Source organism: Gymnodraco acuticeps, unplaced genomic scaffold (assembly GCF_902827175.1).
Source record: "Gymnodraco acuticeps unplaced genomic scaffold, fGymAcu1.1, whole genome shotgun sequence".
NCBI classification, from domain to species: domain Eukaryota; kingdom Metazoa; phylum Chordata; class Actinopteri; order Perciformes; family Bathydraconidae; genus Gymnodraco; species Gymnodraco acuticeps.
The window spans coordinates 22,257-49,217 of record NW_022990029.1 but is presented as its reverse complement, the minus strand read 5'-3'; the positions used below and the strand labels follow the sequence as shown (position 1 = coordinate 49,217).

The following is a 26,961-nucleotide window of genomic DNA, read 5'->3' as shown; positions in this document are numbered from 1 at the left end:
GAAAGGTCTCTTATTCTTAGTAATCAAATAAAGAAATGAATGTCTCAATGTTTTAACTTAAATGACTGAGTCTTCTTTGTCACTAGCAAAAATGTCCTTTTTGTAATTGTTCAACTATCTGCAGTCTCTTGACTTCTTTAAGTCATATTTCAGCAATGAGACGTTGTGGTGGTCTCCTGTTTGTTCTGATTGAATATCTGGTTGGAACAGGACCTTTGGGGTTGATATTCTCGTTTTGGAGCTGATGAGTTTCCTCTCTGGTGGGTCAGGAAGTTGTAGATCCAGATCATCCTCTTCATTCCTGAGTCAGATCCAATAGGAAGTGAAGGTGGGAGCAGTTTGAAGTGTGAGGAGTTTCGTGTTATCTCATGTCCTGGGCGAGCTGCTGTCACCATTGATCCTCTGATCTTCACGATGGTGTAAGGTTTGCTTCCATAAGGAGTCATGAGCTTGCCTTTGATATTCTGACGGCATAGCACAATGTCACCTGGTTTGAGGATAGAAGGTCGAGCTCTGTTTTTGTGGTCGGCATGCTCTTTCATGCGCTGCTTGGCACGCTGATCAATATCTTGGAGTTTGGTGTCAGGTGTGTGATGTTGAGTCACATGAAGAGCAGGGAGAGTGGTGTTGAGTTTTCTCCCAAACATTAACTCGGCTGGAGTCAGCTGTGTAGTACCGTGTTGGGATGCAGGGTAATTTCTAAGAAAACTGTAGAGGTTCTGTTTCCATGGTTTTCCTTCAGTCTGTGTGGCTGTTATTGTTTTCTTCAATGTTTTCATGAAGCGTTCAGCTTCTGCATTAGCTCTCGGCCAATACGGTGTTATTTTTCTGTGTTTGAATCCGAGATAGTGGCTGAAATCTTTGAATGGCTGTCCATTGAATGGAGGTCCATTATCTGTTTTCACCACATGTGGGATACCATAGGATGAGAAGATTCTGCTGTGGACTTTAGTATCTCAACTTCGGGGAACCTGGAATACTCATCAATAACCACAAGCAGGTAATCACCTGATGGGAAAGGTCCTGTAAAGTCAATAGAAACATTTTGCCATGGACCTTTGGGATGTTCAGACATGTTAAGTGGTTCCATGTGATTCTGGGAGGTTGCTGCTTGACATGGTATGCAGTGTTTTATCATCTTTTCCACCATTTCATCTATGCCTGGAAACCATACCTTTTCTCTTACCAGTTGTTTGCTCTTAACAATGCCAAGATGACCGTCATGGGCTAGGCTTATTGCCTTATGTTGGAGAGAGGTAGGTAGCACAAGCCGTGTTCCTCTGAGAATGACATTCTCTCCAGCGTTGACTGTTAGTTCGTTTCGTACGCGGTAGAGTGCTTTCAGCATTGGATAATCAGTGTAGTCTGAGTCCTGTGGTGCATGTCTCCAGTGTCCTGTACTCAAAAAATGCATCACTTTACATAATGTAGGATCATTCTTTGTTTCTGTTTGAACTTCTTCAAGTGTCATTGCCTTTGGAACAACATTGTCAATGACAAAGTTGACATATTCCTCAGCCATGCGAGACGATCTGCTTGGTATGTTTCCCTCAATAGGATGTCTGGACATGTAATCGGCAGGGTTATCTTTTCCCGCTTTGTACTTGATAATGTAGCTGTATGGTTGTAGTCTTAGCCGCCAGCGTTCTAACCGAGCTGGGGGTGTGGCTTTTGGGTTGTTGAAGATCAGTTCGAGCGGTTTGTGATCTGTGATGACAGTGAGGTGTGACCCATAGAGATATAGGTGGAAGGGTTCACATGCCCAGAGGATTGCCAGAGCTTCTCTCTCTGTTTGAGAATAGCGCTGATCCACTGGTGTGAGTGCTCGGCTGGCATATGCAACAATGTTTGTTTGTATTTATTTATAGAAGGACCATGCATACAAAAACATTAATCTCAGCAAAGAGAAGAGATGCAATATGCCAGATTATAGATAATAGCTCATTTCCATCTGTGGTCCTCAGACAGGTTCATAACAATCAATAAACAAATAATAACATTGCATGATCTCTGTCAGTCAAACCATTTTAAAACCTTATTTAAGTAGCTCAATAAATTAATACATAGTACACTTGAAATACACTTACATGATTTCGGTCACTCAAATAATTACAAAGCCTGATTTAAATACAGGTTACGAACATAATACTTGGTACACTTCAAATACGCTTAAATAAAATATCTAAGATATAGTATGACAATACAGTTCAAATAAAAATAACTCAGATTACAGTGTAATTCATGTCGGCATGACTGGTTGCTTAATATCATTTGTTTTGCACCATAAGAAAACGAGTTAAAATCAGTACAGGTTTTAAGTTCAGCTGGAAGAGTATTCCAGTGCTTGATGGCCGTAAACGGAAATGCTGATCGTCCAAAGGCAGTGCGCCTCAGAGGGATGTTAGATCTGCATTTGATGCAGATCTGGAGTTTCTGCAACTCTGCTCACGGCGAAACTGAAAAAAGCTCCTCAACGGTAGTGTTGTAGAATTGTGAATGATTCTGAATACCAATCGAACTCGGGAAAGTAGAACAAGACTATCAAAACTGAACAGTTTGTATTTGGACAGTATATTGCAATGATGGTGTTTTAATGACTTTCTATCCATAACTTTTAAGGCTTGTTTATAAAGAACCTCAAGTGGTCTCATAGCAGTCTTAGTTGCTTGGGACCAGCAGGTTATACAGTAGTGAAAATGTGATAGTATCATGGAATGCAAAAAGGTTTTCGATGCTTCTATGGTTAATGAGTTCCTAATGTTTAAATTTGAAAATGTTATATATCAGCTTTCTAGTCATGCTTCTAATATGGCTTTCAAAAGTCAAATTGGCATCCAAGATCACTCCTAAGTATTTGACCTCATTGACGTTTTCAATTATTTTACCATTCACACGAAGCTGTGGATGCGTGGTTCTTTTTTTCTTATTCGTGAAATACATTGTCACTGTTTTGTTAGTGTTTAGAGCAGGGGTAGCCAACACGGTGCCCGCGGGCACTCAGTCGCCCGCAGGGGCAACGTGAGGCGCCCGCCGGGCATGTTCTAAAAATAGCTCGCCAAGAAAATCCAAAATGTATAAAATACACAAAACAAAAAAGGAAATGTAATTAAAAGAATCTACCCTATGCATAAAGGAAACCTAAATCATAGCGAACTCTATCTACTTACTACAACTCTATATCTAACACCCCTCCTCCCCCCACCCACACAATGAATATCGACCAATCACGTTCTTGCTTGCTTTGCGGGACCAGCGTTGCAGTCGGGAAGAAAAGCAATGTGGCACCTCCCCGCTGATTTTCCTTCTGGCAGAATCTACACATCAACCCCATTGAACAGCCTATATACAGCACATGAGGGGCAGAGTTTTACTGTGTGTGTTGCAACTTGCATATTTATTTATTGCACTTGACTCACACACACGCATGGCGTAATCTCCAGGGGGGACAGGGGGGACATGTCCCCAGCACTTTTCAAAATCCCGTTTGTGTCCCCCCACTTTACAAATATGTTTATTATTTTTTTTTTAACGCAAGCCGTCATCGCCACGGAGGAGCACACTGTGTGTGTGTGTGTGGTGGTGTGTGTGTGTGTGTGTGTGTGTGTGTTGTGGGTGTGTGTGGTTGGTGTGTGTGTGTGTGTGTGTGTGTGTGGGTGTGTGTGTTGTGTGTGTGTGTGTGTGTGTGTGGGTGTGTGTGTGTGTGTGTGTGTGTGTGTGTGTGTGTGTGTGTGTGTGTGTGTGGTTGTGTGGTGTGTGTGTGTGTGTGTGTGTGTGTGTGGTGTGTGTTGTGTGTGTGTTGTGTTGTGTGTGTCTGTGTGTGTGTGTGTGTGTGTGTGTGTGTGTGTGTGTGTGTGTGTGTGTGTGTGTTTGTGTGTGTGTGTGTGTGTGTGTTGTGTGTGTGTGTGTGTGTGTGTGTGTTTTTTTAGATGAAGTAAGAAATCATTCCAATGTGTACAATAGGACAGTACAAACATATTTTAAAAGGGGAGTGATTAGTAAAATATGCATAAATAAAAAGAAAGAATGCTAACTAGGTAACATAAGATAAGAATAAACAAGTATAAATGATTTGTTATTGGTTGTGATCATATTCTAAAGATGTTTGGATTATTGAAAAGTAAACAGCTCCTTTCAATCTGAGTGTTGAGAGCTGTATCCATAAATTCATGTTGTGCTCAAAGTGCACCAGATTGATGCATTTCACTTCAACATTTAAAAAAAAAATCTTCCCGGGGGTGCATGCCCCCGGACCCCCCTATAGGAGGTGAGGACCCCCCTAGAGGAGGTGAGGTCCACCCCCAAATAAAGCAGGTTAAAATAATTGAATACATGTTATTTTAGTAAACACTGGAAACGGGTCCCACAGACCCAAACAGCACACAGAGGTTAAAGGTCAGCATATAATAATGTTAAAATGTGCTAAATATATACACTGCAAAAAACAAAACAAAAAGTAAAAGTAGCCCCCGACTTGTTTTATTTTTTGAAAGTAGCCCTCATCCTAAAAAAGGTTGGTGACCCCTGATTTAGAGTAAGACACGAGTCATTTAACCATTGAGCAACTTTGTGCAGCGTCAACGAGAGCTTAGAGGCAACTAGGGTTGGGAACCGAAACTCGGTTCCAGATGAGAACCGATAAGAAAATGCCGGGTACCGGGTACCCATACAAAATACACAATTTCGGTTCTGCTTAACGGTTCCTAAACGCGGTAGACCCTGTATTCCAGCGGGTCCGTCTGCACCGCGGTGCTGCGGTGACCCGGTACCGCCCTTCATTTTTTTAAACGGCATCATATAAATTGCGCTGACAGGCGACAGAGGTCCACAGTTGCCCCGCAGCGATGCTCCCCCGCCCTCCCGTAGACATTTCACGAGCTCAGTCACTTCATAACACCAAAGATAGGTCGCGGTAAACACTCTGAAGTGAGGCTCCACTACACTAAAAAAGAAAAAGAAAAGGCAAAGTATAATGCCTGTTAATAACTTGCCACAGGCATAGCTCAGTTAAAATAAAGCACAGCTATTGTGCAATACATTTGTATTGCATGTATATTTTTTAGTAACGATTTCAGTTAAAGCTTTTAAGAATAAATATATTTTTGTTATCTAAACGTTTGACCTCTTTATTTTACAATTTTGGAATCGAAACGGGGAATCGATAAGAACCGGAATCGATAAGCAGAACCGGAATCGAAATCGGAATCGATACATTTCAAACGATACCCATCCCTAGAGGCAACCTGTTCAGCAGCTTTCTCATGAGTGTAAACCACCGTGTCGTCAGCATACATCTGGACGTCCACATCCTCACAAACAGATGGGAGATCATTAATATATATGCTGAACAACAGCGGTCCAAGAATTGAGCCTTGTGGCACTCCGATTGAGCATGGCTTAGTTTCTGACAGTTTATCATTTATACCAGGGGTGGGGAACCTTTTTCCTCAAGGGCCATTTACATTTTTTCAACATCCTCCGAGGGCCGTACTGACCTCATCTTAAAAATACTAAAATCACAACCCATTCATTTGGCCTTTCTTTCATGCTGTGCAAAGAAAAAGCAACCTCTTAATCCAGATATCTTACCATGACTCACGCATGCATGCACGTGCACGGTGTGGCGTGACCACCCAAACAGAAAGATATGGACACAAGATGTGTGCAAATTTATTTAGTTTCCTATCCATGTGGACATGATTTAAGTGGGGGGGGGGGACCTAACCTCCTCTAGGGGGGTCCGGGGACATGCCCCCCCAGGAACATTTTTTTTTAAATGTTGAAGTTAAAAGCATCAATCTGGTGCACTTTGAGAGCAACATTAAGAGATCTATGGATACATCTCTCAACACCCATATGAAACAGAACTGTAAGCAGATTTTCTTTTTCTTTATGGATATTTTACAAATCACTCCCCTTTCAAACTGTATTCTTGTTTATTAATAACAACTTTTTTTTTACTGTCATATAGTATTTTATACCCGTTTACTTTATTCTCTTATTTTTTTATAACTATAATGATCATATAAAGATGTGCCTTTACCTCACTGGTTGGAGAAAAAGCTTCTTATATTCGTTAGCATAGCTAGCTAACCAGATGCTAATAACAACAAAGTTATTGACTGTATGATCAGTATGACAGATGAACAGATCGCCACCGGGCTTACAACTAAAGACACAGCCACGCAAAAACTGCGGCATGTGCGGCTCCTTATCTGAAGTGCCGAGCCACGTTCTGGTGCTCTCCGTCAGAACTGCACCCCTGTCAGACGAGACATATACCACGTGATGACACGTTAGGCTTGTGTTGTGTTCATGGACCCTGACCTTGGCCAGGAAAAACAGGCACTCACATGTTTAATTTTTTTGCGGTCTAGATTTCTTAATTTGTTTTCTTTTTTGCGTGTGTTTATAAATTACTTCGAGGGCCGTACCAAATTGTCTCGCGGGCCGTATACGGCCCGGGGGCCGGAGGTTCCCCACCTCTGATTTATACGGACACATTGAGAACGACCAGCTAAATAAGACCTGACCCATTGTATTGTGCTAACTGACAGGTTGAAATTGTTGAGTTTTAATAAAAGTTTGGTATGGTTTACTGTGTTAAATGCTTTTCGCAGGTCAAGGAACACTGCTCCAACTATCCCTCCTTTGTCTAACTTAGCCTTGATTCCTTCCATTAAATAGCAGCATGCAGTCTCAGTAGAATAATTGGTCCTAAAACCAAACTGCATAGGATGGAGTATGTTGTTGCAGCTTAGGTGTGACACCAGCTGTTCCGCGACTACTTTTTCAACTACTTTGGACACAACAGGTAGAATACTGATGGGTCTATAGTTGCCTACTTCTTTCTTGTCACCACATTTAAAAATTGGTGTTACAATAGCAGTTTTAAGAGCTGATGGAAATGTATTATCTTTTAATGATTGATTTGTAATATAGGTGATGGAGCTAACTAAGTCCTTTTTATGTTTTTTTATAAATACTGTGTCTAGTCCCCAGTGGTCTTTAGCCTTAGAATTTGATAAGGTGGAAATTATTTTATTCACTTTAGTCTCATTTGTACAGTTGAGTTTGAGAATGTGGTCATTACCCTCTTTGTCAGGGCTGTGCTGGCTGAGTATGGCACCTAGACCAACAGGGCTGGCATCAACCAGTAGTTTGGATTTCTTCCTTGGGTCAAAGTAAGCCATTGTAGTGTTTTCCATCAGCTCTGATTTTAGCCTCTCCATTGCCGACTGTTGTTGTGGTCCCCATGACCAAGTAGTGTCTTTTTTTGTTAGTTGACGTAAAGGTTCAGAGATCGTGGCATAGTCATGAATGAAACGTGAGCAGTATGTTATCATCCCGAGCAGACTGCGAACCTCTGATGCGTTTTGGGGTGGAGGAAGGTTCTTGATGGCAGTGATCTTTTTACGATCTGCAGATATGCCTTTTGCAGAGAAAATATAGCCAAAGAACTCAAGCTCTGGTTTACTGTATTCACATTTATCAGCATTGCCATTGAGTGTGATATTTTTCTCCCTCAGTCTCTGAAAAACAGCTTTGAGGCTACTGTTGTGCTCTTCTTGTGTTTTCCCATACACAATGATGTCATCATTCATGTCACTGACGTAGCCATGTAGCACTCCTTGAATGACATTTTGGAACACTTCAGCGGCAGAGTTAATGCCAAAGTTCAGTCTGGTGTACCTCCAGAGGCCAGTGTGTGTAGTGAAGGTGGTGATATACCTTGAATCTGGATGTAGCTCAAGTTGATGGTATCCAGCATTCAGATCCAGCTTGGAGAATACTACAGCTCCATTCAGGTCGTGGATGAGGTCATCTACAGGTGTCACAGATACTAAATACATTTGCACACTTTTTATATGGTGGCCTATGTCCATATGTTTCTGTTTTGGTGGTCGTGCCACAACCGTGCATGTATGCACAAGTCATAGGTGCGCTATACAATAGCACTACACCCTGCAATGTGTGTGAAAACAAGAGACTTTACAGCATGTTTTGAAATTGAAGTTGCGTTGGTGTTTGTGTGTTGGTTGTTGACGGCAGTGTGTGCCCCCCCCGTGGTAAATGATTACCCCCCCATTTGATTTGTTCTAGAGCTGACCCTGGTATAACAGAAGAATGAAAATGTTAGAGCAAGAGCTAACAGAACCAACTAGCTAGCATGCTGTCCATCTAGTGATGCCAGTAAAACAGCCTTTTTTGTAGCAAATGCAAGCAAAATGTTGTTCAGCTTTAAAAGGTATTCAGCAATATTACATTATTTTAGCAAGATAACTAGCTAACCGCTACATGTCCTTTCGTCCCTCCATTACTACTGAAGGAAAGAAGAACTTCTAATAAGTGGTCCTAACAATTCATTTAAACATGGCTAAAAATATAAATGTATATTTTGAAGTTTTTATTTGAAGTGTTTACAGGCAGTACTGATGTTTTTAGGTTTAGTTGAGAGGAGAATAGTACATTCCTGCAGCAGTGAGAGCTTCCTCACTCTGGCCTCTCTCTCTCTTCAGACACCTTTGAGATGGTCTCGGAGGACGACGATGGGAAGGTGATGTTCAAGGTGAACTACCACTACATGTCTCAGGTGAAGAACGCTAGCGACACCAACAGCGCCGCCCGATCCCGCCGCCTGGCCCAGGAGGCCGTCACCCTGTCCACCTCCCTGCCCCTCTCCTCCTCCTCCAGCGTCTTTGTCCGCTGTGATGAAGAGAGGCTGGACATCATGAAGGTAAAATACCACTTCAAATTGTCATAAAGTCATGGATATGTCATAGTTTTGCTGGTGTGTACAGGGTTTTGTACTGAGATTCATAGAGACCACTAGTTTAAGAACTAGAGGGTTTGGATTGTTCTAGTGGACTGTGTTACTGCGTCGGGTGTTTCCACTTACAACTGGCCATGACATACTCATTCCCCCACTGACATTTCATTAATGGCTCTCAACCCACACGTTGATTAATGGCAAAGTCTCTCCTGCTTAATGTCAAAATCCTCATCTCTTAGCTCCGTTTCGCCAAAAGAACATGTGAGGAAGGGAGGGCTCCTGCTCCCTGAACCCCTCATTCACTATGTGAGCCCCCCTGGCATTGTCCTCTTGGAATATGTCCGTGCCATCAGGGAGGAAGAACTCCATTGATGTTAGACCTGGTCATTCAGTATATTGAGGAAGTCAGCTGACCTCATTCTTTGGGAACATAACGTTGCTAAACCTAGAGCTGACCAACTGCAGCACCCCCAGATCATAGCCTGCCCCCACAGTACGGTAGGCACTAGGCATGATGGGTACATCACTTCATCCGCCTCTCTTCTTACCCTGATGCACTCATCACTCTGGAACAGGATGAATCTGGATCCATTGATTTGGTTTTAAATAATGCGTTGGACAGTTCTTTCCCTGATTTGAGTAGTTTCACCAATCTCCTTAGTTGTTTTCTTTGCTTGATGCAGGCCAATCATTTGATCTTTTTGTAACTGATTAATGTCCTTGTCTTCCGACATGGATGTTTAAGAAATGAGAAGCTAAACACCACATCAGCTGGGGTTAAATAACTTGTTGCCAGCTGAAACATGTGCATCTCTGCAGTAATTATCCAATGGAAGGCTCTTCCAGATTGGCTCAGTTAAATCCAGGTGGTGACTTTTTTTTTGGACGGGCAGTGTATATATATGTTATACTTACTGTGAGCACCAAGCTGGTATAAAAGGAAGGATCTTGGTCCATAGCCAAGAGTCCTGTCACAGCGGTGCACTGTTTCCTTCTGCAAATACGTTCATACACACCAACTAAAACTCACTTTCTCCATGAGTGTAGCATGGCCTGAGGAGCAGCATCAGCACAAAGGAACAGTAGCTGATGAGGTGGAAATCTCCTGATCTGTGAGGGTCAGCGCATCCTGTGCCCCCCCCTGCATCCTTACGCCAGGACAAAACAGCTTTGTAGCAGCTGCTTCAAAAGGAATTCTCAATACCCATTTCATACTACTGAAAAAAAATCGAATCCCAATTAATTCTACATAATCTCACTTACTCTGTTTGAATATTGTTTCTTTAGGAAGTTTAACAAGTAATAATTCACCTTTCTAACATCTATTTTATATTGCCATGAAAATATATTCTTCAGACAACTGTAAAAAAACTCATTTTAAAAGATTACATTTAAACACATCATAATGTTTAACTCTACATTCACAATACACATTTTTACTAAATAGAGCCTGAATGCACCTCGGATGCTGGCAGCTAACATTAACAAGGAGAAAATAGGGTGATTCCCCTGCACGCATCGTAGGGAGTTTAATGAATACATTTTGACAAAAGCTCAACTGATGTGTACTGTGTGGGTGTTTGGGTAACAAGAAAGACAGATGTGGATGTGCCAGCAAACAGCTGTTAGGTAGAGGAGAGAAGAAAACTCCAGGGCGCGCAGACAGACTCTCTCGCTTTAGGAACTAACAAAATTAATTGAAATTCAATGTTTTTATGTGTCAATAAGACGCCATTAGTCTCAAGCCACTGCCTGTAGTACTAAAGTTTAGGTTGTCTTGGAAAAAGTTGTTGTTGTATAATACAAAGATATAATATATTACATTTAAACTGTGCTCCAGTACTTTTCTGTTCAGGCATATGACAAGTAGGGTTATATTATCTTGTAACGTTTGTTTGATAAAGAAGAGATATCGAAAGATAATTGAATCAAATATTAAAATAATAATATATATACAGTTTTAAAGATGTAATATAGTTAATAAATTGTTGTATTGATTGAGTTGTAAAAAAAAACAATCGTTTAATAAGTTGTTAGAATAATTGACTAATCGAAACAACATCTTTTGTGGTGCACCCCCAGCTGCTTCACAGACAGAGCAGCACTTCATACTGCAGCTATAACAAAGCCCTACAGTTTCTTTTAAAGGCTTGTTTACTATTTCTGCTTAAGGTTCAATCATTAGATACAATAATATACTGGGGATGGAGCTTATTTGATTTAACATATGCATTTATGTCCTTATGACACGTTTTAAGTGTGTTTGTTTTGTTTGATTAATGAGCTTATCTCATTTGTTCATGAAACAAATAGTTGTTGCTACACATGCCAGGAGAGGTGTAGATAGAGCCGGTCTCTTTCGTTCTGCTAATTTCACCCTTTAGCCTGTTGTTAATCACATTGTTGTGGCCGTGAATACGCCTGAGAGAGAGTCGCAACTAATTCACCTTGATATATTGCCATTTGCACTTCATTTAATTTGTACTTCATTTAATTTGTACTTCCTGTTATCAGTGTGTCTACCTTTCTTTAATGAAGCCCCTCTCCATGAGTGTGATTAATAACCTTCTCAGTGCTTCTTCTTCATCACCTCTCCTCTGTGTTTCAGGTTCTCATCACAGGCCCAGCCGACACACCGTACGCCAACGGCTGCTTTGAGTTTGATGTGTATTTCCCCCAAGACTACCCCAACTCCCCCCCTCTGGTCAACCTGGAGACCACCGGGGGACACAGTGTGCGCTTTAACCCTAACCTCTACAATGATGGCAAAGTGAGTGGAAACCAGCTAGTGAGTCTGTTAGTGTGTGTCATCATCAAGAACAGGATGGATTTGTTTTTATTAACCCTTTCATAATTTTGAATCATCAATCACAAACAGAAATGTAGTCTTCTATTTAGATTTGAATGATCCAAGGTAACATTTATGATAATGACAAAAATTATTTCTTCATTTTCATATTTAGAAATGGGTATAACTACACAACTCAAACTCACTTCCATTTAACCTGAGATGAAAAAACAGGAAAAACATATACAACAAATTCAAAATGTAGTATAAAACATCTAGGAACAAAGTCCTTTACATGAAGTAGAATCCTAAATGATGTCATTTCCGTGTAGCGTCATATCTTCTCAAATAAAGAATCAAACCTGCAATACATGTAGTGACTGCAAAGAAAATGACATTTCTGAAATAAATGAGTTTTCCGTGTTTAGTGAGATGGCTAAAAAAGATAGTTGTCCATCAAGAACCCAACATGGTATAGAAGTGTCAAACTCACCCAGCACATCTGAAGAGCATCCCTGTCAGGTGTCCAGTTTTAAATTAAAGCTGACATTTGGACGACATCCCTCCAGAGTTCTTTTTTTGCGATGTTAGAACATATTTAGCTCTCCCTCTCTGGACCTGGCTTTCTTCCATTGAGTAGTTGGGGTCAAGGTTACCCCCCACATCTGTGGCTCATCATCAGGCAGCCGCTGACACTCCGCACACATTTCAATAATGTATATGTCGGAGCAGTATATGCTCCGACCGTCCACACTCACAACAACGGCCAATACAGACATAAATAAACCAGCGACTGTATTCGCCATGACACAGGCAGTCTGTGGTTTGTACTTGTTTAACTTTTGTCTAGTTTCTGAACAGATATGAAGAGCTGTGAGCTCTGAGTGCTAAGAGCTAACGGCTGATGTTGGTTTTCTTTGGTTCTCATTGAAGATGATGTCACGGCTCCGCTTATACTGCGTTACTATAGTTACTGCCCCAGATACTAAACTGTAATGGAAACGCAATATAAAGTGAGCCTGGCCTACCCAGGCCTAACTATACCGTACTAAGCCGAGCGAGGCCCTGCAGTGGAAATGCGCCATAATTGGCGTCAAAGCTTAATATTGAGTCCAATCAAGATGGATAGATAGATCCTTTATTCATCCCAAATTGGGAAGTTATTTTGTCACAGCAGCAGTGTTGTCATTACACGAGTTAAACATATTTATAGTATACAAATATAATACAAATTAACAATAGCAGCAAGTATATACAAATTCACAAAAGAAAAGACATATATCAATAGCTTATCTAGTATAGGGGTGCAACAACTAATCGATTAAAATCGATGACCTAATTAGTTGCCAACTAATTCAGTCGTCGATTCGTTGGTGCCGTCATCACGTGTGTTTTACACGCCTTTAAGCTCCAACGTTATCGGTCTTTTTATCGATACTGGAGACATTTAAAAAATATGTCATATGTATTATTGCTACAAAAACATTATATCGCAGTTTTAGTGTCGCCAACTCGTTTCTAATATGCAAAAAGACAAAGAAATGCGTCTATGGTGTATTTTCGATCTTTCCAATCCAGACAAGATCTCTCCCCCCCCCCCCCCATCTGTGGGCGAGGGGGCGGGGCAGTTTAGACACACGCGGCTGCTACATGCAGCCACACACACACACGCGGCTGCTACATGCAGCCACATACACACGCGGCTGCTACATGCAGCCACACACACACACGCGGCTGCTACATGCAGCCACACACACACGCGGCTGCTACATGCAGCCACACACACACGCGGCTGCTACATGCAGCCACACACACACGCGGCTGCTACATGCAGCAACACACGGCGGAGATGGCGGAGAGAACGCGCTCCGAGGTGTGGTTCAACTCTACCCGTCTCGATGTGGACAATACTCGTTGCCAAAAGTGGAATAAGAGTTTAGCATGTAAGGGCGGTAACACGAGCAATTTGTCTAAACATTTAGCAAAAGTGCTCCACATTCAGACGGAGGAATGCACCGGGTTCGACTGTCTTTCTAGTAGCTCTGTAGCCCCATCCAGGAGTAACGTTTCCACGTCAGGTGTTATGTATGCTAAGTAGTGCTGGGGGGAAACGATTATTTTGAAAACGATTAATCGGGCGATTATTTGATCGATTAGTCGACTAATCTAACGATTATTTTTCTGTTGTTCAATTCCTAAAAAAGGTAATGTAAAACAATTTTTTTCACGATACTGTGTCTCAGGGGATCTTAATATTTAAGAACCTATTAATGTGTTATACCAGATTAACGGAAATAATCTCAGCTGACTGCCGTTACAAACCATGTTTACCAAAACAAAACACAAGTCTCATAAGAAGCATCTAAATGACCCCTGAGCGAAAAATGCTAACGGACATTGGCACAGAACTCAAGATAAAAGTACCCTTATTACTTATCGTAGCTGCACATACAATATATCCGATTAAAGCTGAGACTCCACAGATTATGTAGGTATATAGTATCATCACTGAGTGATCCGGACTCGCGACAGGGGAAGCAAATACAGTCATCACAACACGTACCTTCACAGAGCTTCTAGGGAGATCGTCTCACCACCGTAGCTGTCAATCTGATCAAAAGACGTGTTCAATGGCATTAAAACGAGAAAAAACGCGGCTGAATCGGTTAATCCATAGGTTTTTAACGTCTATGTATACAAAATCGGAGAGCAAATGCTAGCTGCTAATGGTAGCCACCACAGCTAGCTGCTGCTTCTGCTAGGCTATGCAGCAGTCTCAGTGAGATATAAATATATAAATATCTTTGCATTTTGGACTAACTTTAAAATATTCCCATGCTTTTGAAGACCTAGGGCGAGATGTTTTCGTTTGGGGGCTTCGTGCGCAATCCTGTGAGGAGGAGGTGGTAGCCGTTTCAGTCTCCATTGTGTTTGAAGTGCGATTGCGAACTGCTTGTTGCTTTTGGTGACCCACGTGTGTGTGGCGACGCGTCAACGCGGAAATATGTCATTGACGATATTTTGAAGTCGTCGACGCGTCGCTACAGCACTAGCTAGCAGCAACACACGGAGTTAACTCAATGATACAAACATGGGTTAATGATTAGAGGTAACTGAGTTATTTAGTTTGTTAAAGTTTCAGCTATTCTGTTTACAATTATGTTATCACATTATTTAATACGATTTGTTAAAACACTGTTGTTTCTTTTGATGAGAAATATTATTTATTATATTTAAATAAAAAGCAATGTTAATTCTGTTCACAATGTGTTTAGTTAATTTAATAATATATGTATTTTTGAATCAAGTATTAATCTTTATTGTCTTCATTGTTAGTTTCCACATGCCTAAAACAACCTCAAGCTAAATCTAAAAGTTGATGGCTAAATAAGAGCGTTTGAGAAATTGTGCAAGGCATAATAGTCCAAATAGTCTATTAATCGTTTCATTAATCGATAGATTAATCGATTATCAAATTAGTCGTTTGTTGCAGCCCTAATCTAGTACACAATATATTAAAAAAGAATCTACTGAATACATTTCAATACTCTACAAAATAATGGCATTGATCATATGTACATTTCAATTGTAATCAAACAATTGATGGAGCTGTTCCCCTTAGATATGTCATGTTGAACAAAAAAAACGTATAACTAAAATTAATTTCTTTTTTTTCAACCAGGTATGTTTAAGTATCCTCAACACATGGCATGGGAGACCAGAGGAGAAGTGGAACCCTCAGACCTCGAGCTTCTTACAGGTGAGCCTCAGATTCATCAGGCCTGCTGTCAGGGGGGTCAGCAGGCTGTTAGAGTCTTTGTGTCCCAGGCTGCACTTCATCTCTGGCTGTCACTACCGTGCTGCAGGCTCTGTATTAATGGGCCTGGTGGATCAACAGCTGACATGAAGGATCCCTTTTAAAGCCGAGTTATCACTCTGCTTTGGCCACAGTGTGTGGGTGTTAATCAAAGCAAACACAAGCCACTATCATTTGAACCTGGGAGCCATGCCCGCTCACACACACATCACTCATCTTGGACTCGGGATCAGAAGGATTCAATTGCATGTTCAGCCAAGACGCCTCGTTTTCAGCTTTGATTCTGCAGACTGTTTTCACATTTCATCCTGAAAATGCTAAGCCGTATGGAGGATACATAGCTGTGAAGATAACCAAGACCCATTGTAGTTAAACTGCCAAATGTTACATTTTCCTAATGTTTTTTATTTTGTAAAAAAACTAGTTAATCTGTGTTTACAAAATATAAAGCCAGTGGTACCAAGTAACTAAGTAATTGTACTTAATTACAATTTTGACAGTAGTTTACTTGAGTATTTACATTTTCTGCTACTTTGTACTTCTACTCCACTACAGTTCAGAGGTACATGGTGTACTTTTACTCCACTACATGTATTTAATCCCTTTAGTTACTTCACAGATCTGGATGAATGATGTGAAATATAATCAAGTGTTAAATCAGACTTTAGTTCCACCGTAAATCCACAAGCTACCCTGCAGTATACAAAGTCATTCAAACTAGCTGCACCTTTACCAGCTTTGAGAACACTTTCATGATCAATCATTATAAAAAACATTAAAAAAAACTAATGCTGTCAAAATTATCGCGTTAACGGCGGTAATTAATTTTTTGAATTAATTGCATTAAAATATTTAACGCATTTAACGCATGTGCAGAATGGCCCGTCCCATACGTGCCACCAGTGGCAGCACCAGGGTATGGCTGGGGTTAAAGTAAGCAAAATAAAGTCCGCCAACTCGCGCCGAGTAAATTGCACAGACAGCAGTTAGTAAGATTGATTTCAGTAGCCACTTGTCTGGAAATACCGAAGACCAGAAACGGTTTTGAAAACTTTTGTCACGTAGTGATCGTCTTCTCAATAGAACATCTTTGATAATGTCTTCTGGCCAATCAGAATCAAGATAACGGCGTGGTGTTGTTGCAGGAAGTCCCGACGGAGAATACTTTTGCTGTAGTACAGGGGTGCACATAACTGGTACGCAGGTTATGTGCGTAATCTGAAATGCGTACCGTCACTTGTGTCACAAAGCGCATTTGCGTACCGACGTACTTGTGAAGCTTTTCCAGAAGGCGGTTAGATCACCGGACGACAGAGTCGCTCTCCGTGTGCACAGACAGGCTGCTGTTAACGTCGGTCTGTACAACGGAATTGTGCCAAAACTACGCCAACCGGCTGCGGAGGGAGACTCCCCCCCCCCCCCCCCCCTTCACTGGAGAACTGCGCTAAAACAGCTGATCACAACGTTCACACTCTGTGGTCACAAAGTACTCCACTAGCCCCCCCCCCCATCGACTTTCCTTTCCGTTGATAGAAATCAACACGTAATGAATTAAAACCCCACGGTTTGATGATTGATAGGTGTGTGTGCTGTCTTTCATTTTGACACGCAGAAAATTTTTATAATAAACATAGATACTGTATGTTAAATGGACAGTGTTGTGCTAGTTACTTCATTTCAAAAGTAACTCAGTTACTTTACTGATTACTTCCACCAAAAAGTAATGCGTTACTGTTAAAAGTAACTTTTTAGTTACTTGAAAAAATGTCTCCCATGAATGCCCTTATAGCCTTCATTTCAGTACTGTTATTGCATTGGAGAATAATACAATCTGTTGATCATCTTCACATGCATTATATGCAATCTGGATTGCATCGATATTAGCTGGCTTTCCATTTTTGTATATTCTTTCTCCAGGTAGTTGGAAAAAGTGTTCCGTCCCATATGCCGTGTGCCGCCCGGACATGGTATCATGCTAACTAGCTCCCTGAAAGCGGGTGACTCCACTGTAGCAATAGCCTGCATGTGTTCTACAACATACCGTGCAATGGCTTTATCGACTTTTCCCTGGCTAGCAGTCCCTCGGTTAAAATCCAGCCGCTGTTGCTTAGGTGGAGGTGGAGTGGCGTCGGCTGAGTCTCTGTGGTCTTAGCTACTAGCTTCGTCCCAGCATGTTGTTTTTGCAGATGTTTTAAGAGATTTGAATGACTGGTTTGGGCAGTAGATAGGATCTTTGACCGTGGCCGACGCCATGATAGTCTTGTTAGTAAACAACACAAACACGCCCACAGCGCGTCTCCGCATGTGACACAGGAAGTATCTAAGTACATTTACTCAAGTACTGTACTTAAGTATCTCATCTCTGTTCGCCTGGCTGTTGACTATATAAAAAAACTAACGGAGTAACGCACCATGTAGTAACGGTAACTGAGTTACTGAATTTAAAAAGTAATGCCTTAAGAGTACTAGTTACTGCCAAAAATAACGGCGTTACAGTAACGCGTTAGTCCCAACACTGTAAATGGATATATCCGCCTTCTTTCATTTATCTTTCCATTCCCACAACAATATACATAAAGAAATGGCATATTTTGGACATAGTTCGAATGGTGATTAATCATGATTCATTAATTTTTAAGCTGTAATTAATCTGATTAAAAATTGTAATCGTTTGACAGCCCTAAAAAAAAACATATCATATATATTATTCTGAAATGGACCAATCTGCACAATCACTACTTTTACTGTCGCTACTTTCACTATATTTTGATGATAATACTTTTATACTTTTATTTGAGTGACATTTTTATTGCAGGACTTTTACTGTAACAGAGTATTCCTACTTCTACTTTTACTCAAGAACAAGACCTGAGTACTTGTCCTACCTCTGTCTAAAGTCTTTGAGGCACCGTAACCAAAATATTTAAAATTGTATTTTCGTATCCAGGGCGCGTCTCCCCGTTACCTGCAGAAGGAAGCCATGCACTCAACGCAGCCCCGCTCTCTTTAACTCCAGGCGACTTTCTGCCGCTTTCCTCCGTGGTGCAGTGCTGATCGTTTCACCACAGAGGAATTTAGAAATAGAGCATTTTAGATTAGGCTAACGTTGCATGTTACGTTTGTTTAAGCTAACGTTAGCTAGCTGAATAGCGAACTCGATGAGGGATAATAATAATTGCAGGGGACAATCATTTCAGAGGAGCGTACCTATGTTATGTGCGTTACAGTCTCCATCCTGTGGTGTTCAGAGGATGAAGCACTCACGGCATTTCGTGTTATAGTCACGAAATATAATCTATTGATTCGACACAGAGCGATTTTGAAAGCAATGTATTTCTACTGGTAGTAGCCTATGTTTCGTGCCTAAATCAAATGTGACTTGCTCTATCGAAATCAGCCACATTGACCCGAAGACACATTTTCGTTTGTATTACTGGTCTGGGGGAAGCTTGCGAGTGTGTGTGTGTTTGTGTATTTTTGTGTGTGTGTTTGTGTACCGGGGAAACACTCACAAGAAACACCGGCTGTTGTTATGCTTGCTGTGACATTAAATGACTCCGTTCTCCGCTTGTAATTATGCCGAAGCTTCAAAGTTGTATTTATCATCTGCATTTGCCGAAACAAGTTTAATATTCTGAAAGCCAAGACTTTGTTTATTTGAAACCAAACTGTCCCGGACCCTGTCGTGTTATCTATGATTACTATACGGCGTATGCCTTTACTTCATAATTTCAGCGGAGGGAGGGGGAGCGGCGCCGCGGAAGAGCAGGGTGTGAATTGAGAGATGCCTCTTCTTCCCTTTACAAGCTTCAAAAATGTTTTATCGTGAGATTTTGGCAATAACAGTTTCATGTCCTGAAAGCCAGGACTTTGTTTATTTAAAATCAAACAAAACACCCGAATCCTGAAAAACTAGTTTTTTTTACACAAATCCACGTTTATTTTTTAAATGAGCCGTTGCGACTTTTGACTGATTTCGATGGAGATAACAAATTTGAAGGAACAAAATATATACAGATTTCAGTATTCTGAGGCTCTGAGCCCCATTTATTTTCCCCACAGGCGGCAAAAAAAGCCCGACATTATACGATTTAAAATAAAAACAATAATGGTGGCTTGATATTGAGTAAGAACATGTTTTTATGAACCACACAGCTTCGGGTCTTCCAAGACCCGACCGGACAAAAAGACGCAGGCACGAAACATACTACTTGGTTGCGTAATTAGACCACAGCTTGTTAGTATGTTGTTAGTTATAAATTATAAACTGAGGATTTGACCGCGTCGCTCGCTATGGTTGATACTTTTAGAAACAGGCTTTTATATAAAATCTTGAAGTATTATACAAGTAAAACTACATTTTGCTTTAATCCCATGTAATTGTAGAATGAACACAGTCTTCCTTGGAAGATGTATAAGTCAGGTTCTTGAGTAGTCAAAATTACCTACAAATCATTGTACACATTAGTAAATATTATTTTCCACTTGTTACCATTGTGAGTCTATTTTTATGCTGCTCTGCGTGATTCTGTGGCTACAATTCAGACTAATACAAAAAAGTAGAAGTACTCAGATGTTGTACTTGAGTAAAAGTAGAAGTACTCAGATGTTGGAGTAAAAGTAGAAGTACCAGAGTGTAGGAATACTAGTACTGTAAACAAGTAAAAGTTTTGCATTCAAAATGTTTAGACAGAGGTAGGACAAGTACTCAGGTCTTGTTCTTGAGTAAAAGTAGAAGTAGGAATACTCTGTTACAGTAAAAGTCCTGCAATAAAAATGTCACTCAAATAAAAGTAGAAAAGTATTCTCATCCAAATCTAGTGAAAGTAGCGACAGTAAAAGTAGTGTGTAGTAGTCGTTGTGCAGATTGGTCCATTTCAGAATAATATATATGATATGTTTTATAATGATTGATCATGAAAGTGTTCTCAAAGCTGGTAAAGGTGCAGCTAGTTTGAATGACTTTGTATACTGCAGGGTAGCTTGTGGATTTACTCCAGGTGGAACTAAAGTCTGATTTAACACTTGATTATATTTCACATCATTCATCCACATCTGTGAAGTAACTGAAGGTATTAAATACATGTAGAGGAGTAGAAGTACACCATTTACCTCTGACTTATGTTCACTGCCAACCTAAAAGTACCTCAAAAATAGTAACCAATAATGTATTGAAAAGTTATTTGGCTGATTGTTGTATATTGGCTCAGCCAGGTTATATGGGAGGCCCAGTCTACGTACAGATCACTCATTTTGAAATATTACACTTAGTTTTCTTTTCTTTAATTTTTCATCCTCGTGTAGAATGCTATTATGAAACACACATTTGGTTGTTTATAGCATAAAGAACATCTGATTTAATGTGAGGTGGGGAAATAATCATTGGAGTATAAGTATGTGTATATAAATATGTAATTTACAACAGCTGTAAGATGCTTGAAAAGCTTGAAAATGCACCTTTAAAATGCTTGAAAAGTGCTTGAATTTGACTTGGGAAAAGGTGTAAGAACCCTGTTATTTACTTACTTATTACTTAATTTTTTTATTAGTTGAAAGCCCAGTGGCGATCTGCTCATCGAAATAATATGCTACAAAGGGGCGGATCTGTGTGTTGAACTTTCCTGTCGGCTCCCAGACCGTAGTCGAGGAAACAGGGGGGTGACTCTCTGTCGTCTCCCAGGGCAGAAGCAACAAGCGTCAGGTTCAATAACCCACTTTAGCTTAAATGACTGGAGAGAGGCGAGCTCTTCTTGGGAGGCCGTTGCATTTATTTAGCTGTTCTTCTGTTTCACAAAATACATCACAGACCTCTGTTTTTCTGCTTCCTCGTTTCACTTCCAGAAACATACACACGCTCGCTCACTGTCGCTCTACCATCCACACACACACACATGCACACGCCACACCCCTCTCTCTCTCTTAAAGGGACATCGATCTCATCTCACTCTGCATGACCCTAATATCATAACATGTGTGCTCTGGAGAATCACAGAACGGACGATCGTCCACACACTGCTTCCCCGCTGCAAGGCTCCCCCCCCCCCCCCCCGTTGATAATTCACGATCGTCGGCACGCTGATAACAAATATCAAAAAGGTTGCCGACCCCTGCCTTAGATAATGTAAAGGATTGAGCAACGACTGGTTATCTTTAGTGGAGCACTGAGGTATGGATGAACACAAACTCTTGAACGCAGCACGATGACATTCACACAGAGCGTTGTTTGTCATTAGCCCGCATGGTTTTTCATACCACTGCTACGCTGACGACACCCAATTTAATTCTGTCCTTCCCCCGCTCAGAGACCCAGGTCGTCGCACGCATCTCTGCTTGTCTAGCTGACATCTCTCAGTGGATGTCTGCTCACCACCTCAAGCTCAACCTCGACAAGACTGAGCTGCTCTTCCTCCCGGGAAAAGATTGTCCAACTCTTGACCTAACAATCAACATCAGCACCTCAGTTGTTTCCCCGACTCAGACTGCAAGGAATCTGGGTGTGACCCTAGATAACAACCTGTCCTTCACTGCAAACATCGCTGCTACAACCCGTTGCTGCAGATACACGCTTTACAACATCAGGAAGATACGTCTCCAGCTGACTCAGAAAGCGACTCAGGTTCTGGTCCAGGCTCTCGTCATCTCACGCCAAGACTACTGCAACTCCCTCCTGGCTGGTCTACCTGCATGTGCCATCCGACCTCTGCAGCTCATCCAGAATGCAGCGGCTCGTCTGGTCTTCAACCTTCCTAAATGTTCCCACTCCGCTCCTCCGCTCCTCCGCTCCCTTCACTGGCTTCCGGTAACTGCTAGAATCCACTTCAAGACACTGGTACTTGCTTACCATGCTGCGAATGGATCTGGCCCTTCGTACATCCAGGACATGGTCTAAACTGTACACCCCAGCACGTGCACTCCGCTCTGCATCAGCCAAACGACTCGTTGCGCCCCTCGCTGCGAGGGGGACCCAAGTTCTCATCAGCAAAAACACGTGGGTTTGCTATCCTGGCTCCAAGATGGTGGAATGAGCTCCCCATTGAAACCAGGACAGCAGAAAGCTTACACATCTTCCGGCGCAAACTGAAAACTCATCTCTTTCGACTCCACTTCGAGCGATAGAACTATTAACGAAGCACTTTTATACTAATAAAGGACTGGATTACCTAAAGCCAGTTGAGTAGCACTTGAAATGTTTGGCTCTATGAAACCTGATGTACTTATATGATTCTGTTTTCTTCAAGTTTGTGTCTTCCTGGTCGAACGCACTTATTGTAAGTCGCTTTGGATAAAAGCGTCAGCTAAATGCAATGTAATGTGTGGTTTATGCACACACTTGCATTATAGCGAGCAGGGCCCTTGGAAATTGATCCCTCCTTTGCAGGATTCGAGAGTGCATAGAGATGTCTTCATTGATTATCATTTCATTTAGTGTGCTGGGGATCAATAATGGGAAAATAAGGGGGTTTGAATAGGAGACAGGGGAGTAGGCTGGGAGCAGGCAGTCATCAACAAGGGTGGATATTGCCTCTGATATCTGGCAACCCAGTTTAAGACAGACGGCTCACCACAGTTGAAAGTCACTGGTATCTTCCTGATGGAGCATTATCAGGAGCACAGCAACCAGCTCCAGAAGGCTGGTCGGCCTTCACTGCCAGGTCCTCTTTGTTTGTGATGTAGTGGGCGGCGTCCTTATTCTCCTTGAGACGGACATTAATCGTGCTGTTAATATCGATATATTCAGGGATATATCTTTCTGCTTCCAAAAAATGTCTTGCTTTTGTCAGAGTCCACCCCTGCCAAGAATATTGAAGATGCGGCTTTAGATGTGGAAGACACTCTGAGTGTCCGTGTAATTACCAAAGGATCAGGGTTACACCAAACCATTGGGACACATTCATGAATTACAATGTGGTTTTACACCAGCTCTCTGGAAACCAGACCAAGCTGCATTTCATAGCAGTGTGTAGGGTTCTATAGGCAATCATCATTTCTTCAATCAGAATACTTTATTTTTCTTGGGGAAAAGTAGGTTTTGTAATAGTTGCTACATAAAAAATTATAATTATAACAGAGATTTTTATAAACATGCTTCAGGTCAGCTGATTGAAATGAAATACAAAATAATCAAAATATGCATATGAACTTAGAAATATTAGAAAAATTAAGATATTTATATCAACTTTAGAGGTAAAAATGTGCACTATATATTGCATGTGCATTACAATAAATACAGTGGTGTATTATGAATAAGATGTAGATAATGATAGATAGGATAATGCATAGTATAAGGGTTTGATGGTGAAGTTATTCCTGGTGTCAGTGTATTGAGGGGGGAGTTAAACGGAATGACTTCCTGTTCTGCTGTTTGAACTTTCTAACCAGTAGGTATCCTGAAGCTTTCCAATACATCATTTATTTTCCCTCCCTGTTTTTAAATTGTGTAGGTTCTGGTGTCGGTGCAGTCCCTCATCCTGGTGGCTGAGCCCTACTTCAACGAGCCGGGGTATGAGCGCTCCCGCGGGACCCCCAGTGGCACCCAGAGCTCCCGGGAGTATGACGGCAACATCCGGCAGGCCTCGGTCAAATGGGCCATGTTGGAGCAGATGCGCAACCCCTCACCATGCTTCAAAGAGGTAGGGGTCTCTATCCTGCTCAGTTTCTCTAATGTTTCCTTCAACATGCCGTTCTGTGTATGATCATATCATTCCTGGAACAACTTGAACTCAGGGCTCTCCCCTTTTTAACTGCACCTACAAAGGAATCATGGTCATTTTTACAATATAAACTTTGGTATTTGTTGAAGAGGAGGGGTTCAAGATAAAGCAAGAAAAGAACACCTTCTTCAGAATGCATTCCATGTGTCATTGTCATTTTAATAATCAAAGGGAATGTTTTAAAGAAAACTGAAATGTTTTAATAATGGTAGAAAGATTTAAGGCCTGATCTGAACCTGAAATGGCCGGGACTTGGGCTGAGACTTTCAGACTTAATTCTGTCAAATGTACTGATTGTATTCTTTGCAGAGGCAGTCATTTATTTGTATTTTCTTCTCACTTCCACTCTCAATACACATTCCTAATAGAATACAGAAATGTTGACATAATGCATTAGCTTCACACCTTTTGCCCTTCTTGACATGTTCCATCAACTGAAGAGGAATGAAAAGCAGCTTCCCCTCCCTCAGGCTGTCTGATAATACATCGTATGAATCCCTTGTAGATGACATTGTCTGGAAGTTGGCCAATTCCTCCTCCCCCCCTCTCTTCCTCACAGTTTCTTGATACAATGTAATCCTTTAAATGGTCCGTGTTCAGACTGATGTGCAGGGCAAGATAACAATCTTTCAACCTGCTCATCCAGAGCAGCTTCATTCGGAAATATCAGGAAACAAGAGGCACGGAGGAAGAGGAGCGCTCTGCTGAGAGGGCTGATTACATGATCAAAACATTTCTAATAGAAACACATCCAAATAGAGGGATTTCATGAATAGGTTTCAAAAGGGTCATTTGACTTTACTGCTCTTTTGACTTCATTCAATAAGAATTGAGCTGAAGGACTTTGAGGAACACATTTATTGGTTATTCTTCTGACCAATATTCAAATGTCTCCAGATGAATTCATCTCCACACCTATGTTGGTGGTCTACATGGTATACATCTATACAAAGCTTAATCACAATCATGTTTCTGTTGGAGCCGGATCATGCCTCCATGCACATGGCCACATGGCAACTATATTGTAGGGCTGACTGTTCATGCTTTCACTAAATGTTTACACAATAATGTTTTTGATCAAGGTCTTTTTTATTGGTTTTAAGGACACATACGATACAATGATCAGTACAATACAGTATTACATTCCAAATGACACAACACCCCACCCGCTCCAACAGAGCCCCACCCCTATTATGGTATTACTGTACCGATTAGTAGTGACATTAACAATTACATGTATAAATACAAAGAAATACAATAACGTTTTTGGAACGTGGATATAAATACTAAGTGGTTTAAGGCAACATTTAGAATAAATTCAGAATATAATTTCACTTGACTGTAATTCAGACTTTCAGACCAGGAAAGATACTAATGCTATATTACCATATCATAGATCAAAGAAGATACCCACTCTCACATCACAGTGTTGATATCAAATGAATGTAATACATACTCAGCCCTTTGCTCTACCTGAACTAAATATTATACATTTCATTTCAGTTCTCTTTTATGAGCCGTCAGTTGGGGAAAAGTCAATTCTCTTATTAAAAAATGTACATAATAATTCAAAACAAACCTCAGTCTTCTCAAATATCAAAATGAGACAAATTGTCTTTGGTTGAAGGTATATATCGATCAGTTTTATTTTGTAGTTTGGACAGTTAAGTAATAATTGCTGCTGGGCAAAAGTAAAGGCTTTTTATAATAAATACATAATGTTCCATGATATGGGCTCCATTACATATGTTTTTGTTAACTACAAAACTGGTTCATTGACTCTAAATCCCAGAGGACTGTTAATGCTTTGTATTTTAAAGGAGGATAGTGTTGGAGATTTTTGAATGTGTTTTTCCACCTTTTTAGTAATGCTCTTATATCCCCCCCTTCAGTGGGATGTTTTGGAAGTATGCTCTGAAATCTGAGACTTGGATTCACCACATGTTTGGAATGAAGCAGAGCCTCAGTCTTTTAGGATTGAGTTCAGAGCGGGAGTAAAGTGTTCTGAGGTAACCCATTCTCTGATTGTATCCACAGACAGTGCTGCTTTCAGTGTGATCTGAAGGTGTTATATTATAAATCTATCTGGCCTTTGCACAGTTGGATGGGTTCAAATGAGGAAGAAAAGAGTGTATGACATCGCCCAGCCAGTGTGTGAAACGGAGCGTTGTAGCGAGAGATCTTGAGGGGACTGGGGAGGACGAGGCCAGCCGGCTGAGACATCTCACACACACGCTCTCAGAAATTCAATTAGGCTTGCTAAGAATCTCCCATGTGCTGTTCTCTGGCCTTTTAGCACCTTAAAGTCTCCAGCTGAGACACATCCACTGAGAGGAAGACTACCAGCCAGGAGCAGTGGCTTTAGTGTTGTTGTTGCCTTCTTCCACATAAACATATAGACATTAGGAACTCTTATATTGAATACAGGTCAAGCGTGTGGCTCTCATCTACAGAGTTGTTAGCTGATATCCTTTTGGGAGGTAATGATCTTTTTTATTTGTTTTGCCATAACTATCATTTGAAAAAAACATCATGAATTTGTTCACAGCAATCAAAGCTTCATCATTTTTGTGTCTATTTTTGTGCAACAATATTTAATGGATATAGCTAGATGGGAAGCTAGCTATGTAGAACAATGCTGCCTCAATCTTAATCCTGCCTATTTAGGTTACATTGAATCTGCCCTTGATAAGCACAACAGCAGACCTGCTTGTTTTGGTAAACATCAAGACATCTGCCACTCATCTGCCACAGAGTATGAAGCTGTCACTTGTGTGGTCTCTACAGTGCTATAGACAAAGTTTATGAAGTCCGCTGTGTGGTCTCTACAGTGCTATAGACAAAGTACATGAAGTCCGCTGTGTGGTCTCTACAG

General features: G+C 41.1%; 1 protein-coding gene across 15 annotated transcripts in view; it reads left to right on the top strand.

Annotated features, from left to right (window-relative positions):
• birc6 (baculoviral IAP repeat containing 6) overlaps window positions 1–26,961 on the top strand; it is a 118,537-nt gene that overhangs the window by 81,914 nt on the left and 9,662 nt on the right. For all 15 annotated transcript variants that reach the window (XM_034215014.1, XM_034215005.1, XM_034215008.1 and 12 more), the window contains exons 68-71: window positions 8,517–8,734; window positions 11,379–11,540; window positions 15,241–15,318; window positions 23,817–24,005. In XM_034215014.1, coding sequence (XP_034070905.1) covers window positions 8,517–8,734; window positions 11,379–11,540; window positions 15,241–15,318; window positions 23,817–24,005 — 647 coding nt within the window. The remainder of the gene's footprint in view (window positions 1–8,516; window positions 8,735–11,378; window positions 11,541–15,240; window positions 15,319–23,816; window positions 24,006–26,961) is intronic.